Below are 2999 nucleotides of genomic sequence, written 5' to 3' on the forward strand. Positions count from 1 at the left end.
ATGTTGTGGGCTGGGGTTGTAGCTTAGTGGCAGAGTGCTTGCTTAGCATGCACAAGGCACTGGGTTTGATCCTCAGCACCACATACAAATAAATAAAATAAAGGTAATGTGTCCATATACAACTGAAAAATATTTTTTTAAAAAACTGGTCATGTTGTAATATTAGCGATATTGAAAATTTCAAGATATATTCCTACTAGGCTGTAAGTTTTCCTAATTTGACAAAAACTGCCTTTTTTATTCATATTAAATGTTTGTGGAGTTTTTTCCTTCATAAAGATAAAATGTGTGGCTATTGTTCACCTATTACATATTATACTATGAGATGACAATAATATATGTAGTGAACCAATTGCTAAATGCAAAGAAACTTTGTAATTTTTTTTCACAAGAAAAAACATTCTCTTATTAATATCTTTTCATGGCGAGTAATGGAAAATATTAAAAAGAAAATTCTGAAGAATTGCATATATGAACTTAGGTGGGGTTTTTTGAATAAAAGCTGTAAAATATTCAACAAAATAGGGTTATGTACTTAAAGAGAAGTCAAACTATATTTTGCAATAAAAATTTGACTGAATCTGTACAACTTTCTGGTCCTGAAAAAAGATAGAATGCAATAGAAGCCTATTTTTGTGGGCGATTTATTTATTTTAAGGTCAAACTTGTGAGTATGTACATTTAAAATAACTAGAAAATAATTTGACTTTATGACCCAGTGTAAGGTGGTGGTACATGTTGATAAAGAAAATGAAGAAACAATTATTATTATTGGATTTGTTATAGAAAATTATATGGAGAACTGAACTTGAATTGACTTTTTAAAGAATTTAAATATGTTAATGTGCAGATCATGTATGGAACAAGATAACACAATCAGTGAGATTATTTAGATTTTTCTCTTTTATTGAGGATTAATTAATTCATATACCTACATTAAATATCATAAGTACTAAATATTTTATTTAGAATTAGCATAAAACTCTGTGCATCCTTTGAGCTTCAGTAGGCCTGCAATTATTATTACTCAAAACAACAAAGTATAAATAAATTAAAAATTCAAAACAATAAAAGGAAGGATTCAACCAAGTTAAATTTTATTTGTATATTTTATACCTTGGTTTGTACTTACTTGGACAACTAATCAATTTAATCTAATTGAAAAAGATTCTCAAAACTTTCTTTAAATTTGTTTTAGATATGCCTGTGCTCATGTGGCAACAGCCAATAACTTAGGAAAGTCAGAATAGAAAAAAAGAGAAGGAAAATATAAACAAGGGATAACATGGCAAAAAATGAACATTGATACAATGTAGAAGAAATAATTGAGACTGTCTCTAAGAAGCAGGACTTTTGTTGTGCAATAGTAAAATAGGTAAATGTGTTAATTTGTTGTTATTTCAGGTATAACTCATTTTCAAAATTAAGTGTAAAAAATCAGATTTTAAAAATATTTTAAATGTTTTGTGGCCTGATTTTATATTTCAATAAAAAAATTGGAACTTTTAGTTTTATTTCAGTCTTTGACATTTTTGTTATTCTCCACCTTGACTTGCCTGAAGTTAACAATGGAAAACCAAACATCGGTGATAGAATTCATTCTTGTTGGATTGACTAATGATGTCAAGCTTCAGGTGGCACTTTTCCTCTTTCTACTACTAACTTACATCTTTAGTGTCGTGGGAAACTTGACCATCATCATTCTGACCCTGCTGGATTCTCGCCTACAGACTCCTATGTATTTCTTCCTCCGAAATTTTGCACTTTTGGAAATATCTTTCACTTCTGTCTTTGTTCCCAAAATGCTAGTCAATATTGGAACAGGAGATAAGACTATCTCCTTTGCTGGTTGCTTCACTCAGTACTTTTTCGCAATCCTCCTGGGAGCTACTGAATTTTACCTTTTAGCAGCCATGTCCTATGATCGCTATGTTGCCATTTGCAGACCCCTGCATTACACAGCCTTAATGAGCAGGAGACTTTGCACTGGACTCGTGTTCTGTTCCTGGTGCTCTGGTTTTGTAGTTGTCATTGTGCCACATATGATGACTCTCCAGCTGCCTTTCTGTGCATCTAACATCATCAATCATTATTGCTGTGACTACACTGTGTTGTTGCACTTATCCTGTTCAGACACATATTTCATAGAAGTGATTCAGCTTGTCCTTGCTGCGGTCACCCTCATTTTCACCTTGGTGCTGGTGATTCTTTCCTACACATACATTATCAGGACCATTTTGCGATTCCCTTCTGTTCACCAGAGAAAGAAAGCCTTTTCTACCTGTTCCTCTCACATGATTGTGGTCTTGCTTTCGTATGGAAGCTGCATTTTTATGTATATAAATCCTGTTAAAGATGCAGCAACTTTTAATAAGAGAGTGGCTGTTCTAAATACGTCCATTGCCCCTCTATTGAACCCATTCATCTATACTCTAAGGAACAAGCAAGTGAAAATAGCCTTCCAAGATATGGTAAGTAAGATAATTTTTTCAAAAAAGTGAAACTGTCTTAGGCTTATTATTACTTAGTATGTAGAAGACCACAGTTGTACACAGTTGTAGCTCAAATATATTTTCTACATTATGTAATTCATATTTCCATTTGTACACTGAAACCATAGAATTATTTATTTAATGAAACCAAAATTTTAATTTAATGTTCTTAAATAAATCTAGATATGTGTGTATGTGTGTGTTACCTCTTAGCATTTCATTGCTATTTTTCTTTATTTAGACCTCACTTTTAATGCACAAGCTTGGAATAAGGTCAGAATTGAGAATATGACTTTTAGTAATTTGTTTTTTAAAACATGGATGCATTGACATTGGGTCTTTGATCTCTGTATTTGTAACTTAATTAAATTCACAAGCTAAGGACATTTACTTTAACTTATAAATAATAGCATAATATTTTGGTGAATTCACACCAAGGTTATTTTCAAATTCAAATTTAAATTTAGTCTTTTTGCAAAATCACATAATGCATAGTCAATGTTTGAT

The 2999-nt window shown here is 31.4% G+C and overlaps 1 protein-coding gene across 1 annotated transcript; it reads left to right on the forward strand.

The window, feature by feature from the left end:
* Positions 1-1568: 1568 nt before the first annotated feature.
* On the forward strand, positions 1569-2501 carry LOC308658867 (olfactory receptor 2AP1-like; the record flags this gene model as incomplete). Its single annotated transcript, XM_081311783.1, has 1 exon — positions 1569-2501. One exon carries the CDS (start codon positions 1569-1571, stop codon positions 2499-2501), a length of 933 nt encoding a protein of 310 aa, XP_081167909.1.
* Positions 2502-2999: the final 498 nt, after the last annotated feature.

The sequence above is a fragment of the Spermophilus citellus genome (assembly GCF_964194105.1).
Source record: "Spermophilus citellus genome assembly, chromosome: 10".
Taxonomy (NCBI): Eukaryota; Metazoa; Chordata; class Mammalia; order Rodentia; family Sciuridae; genus Spermophilus; species Spermophilus citellus.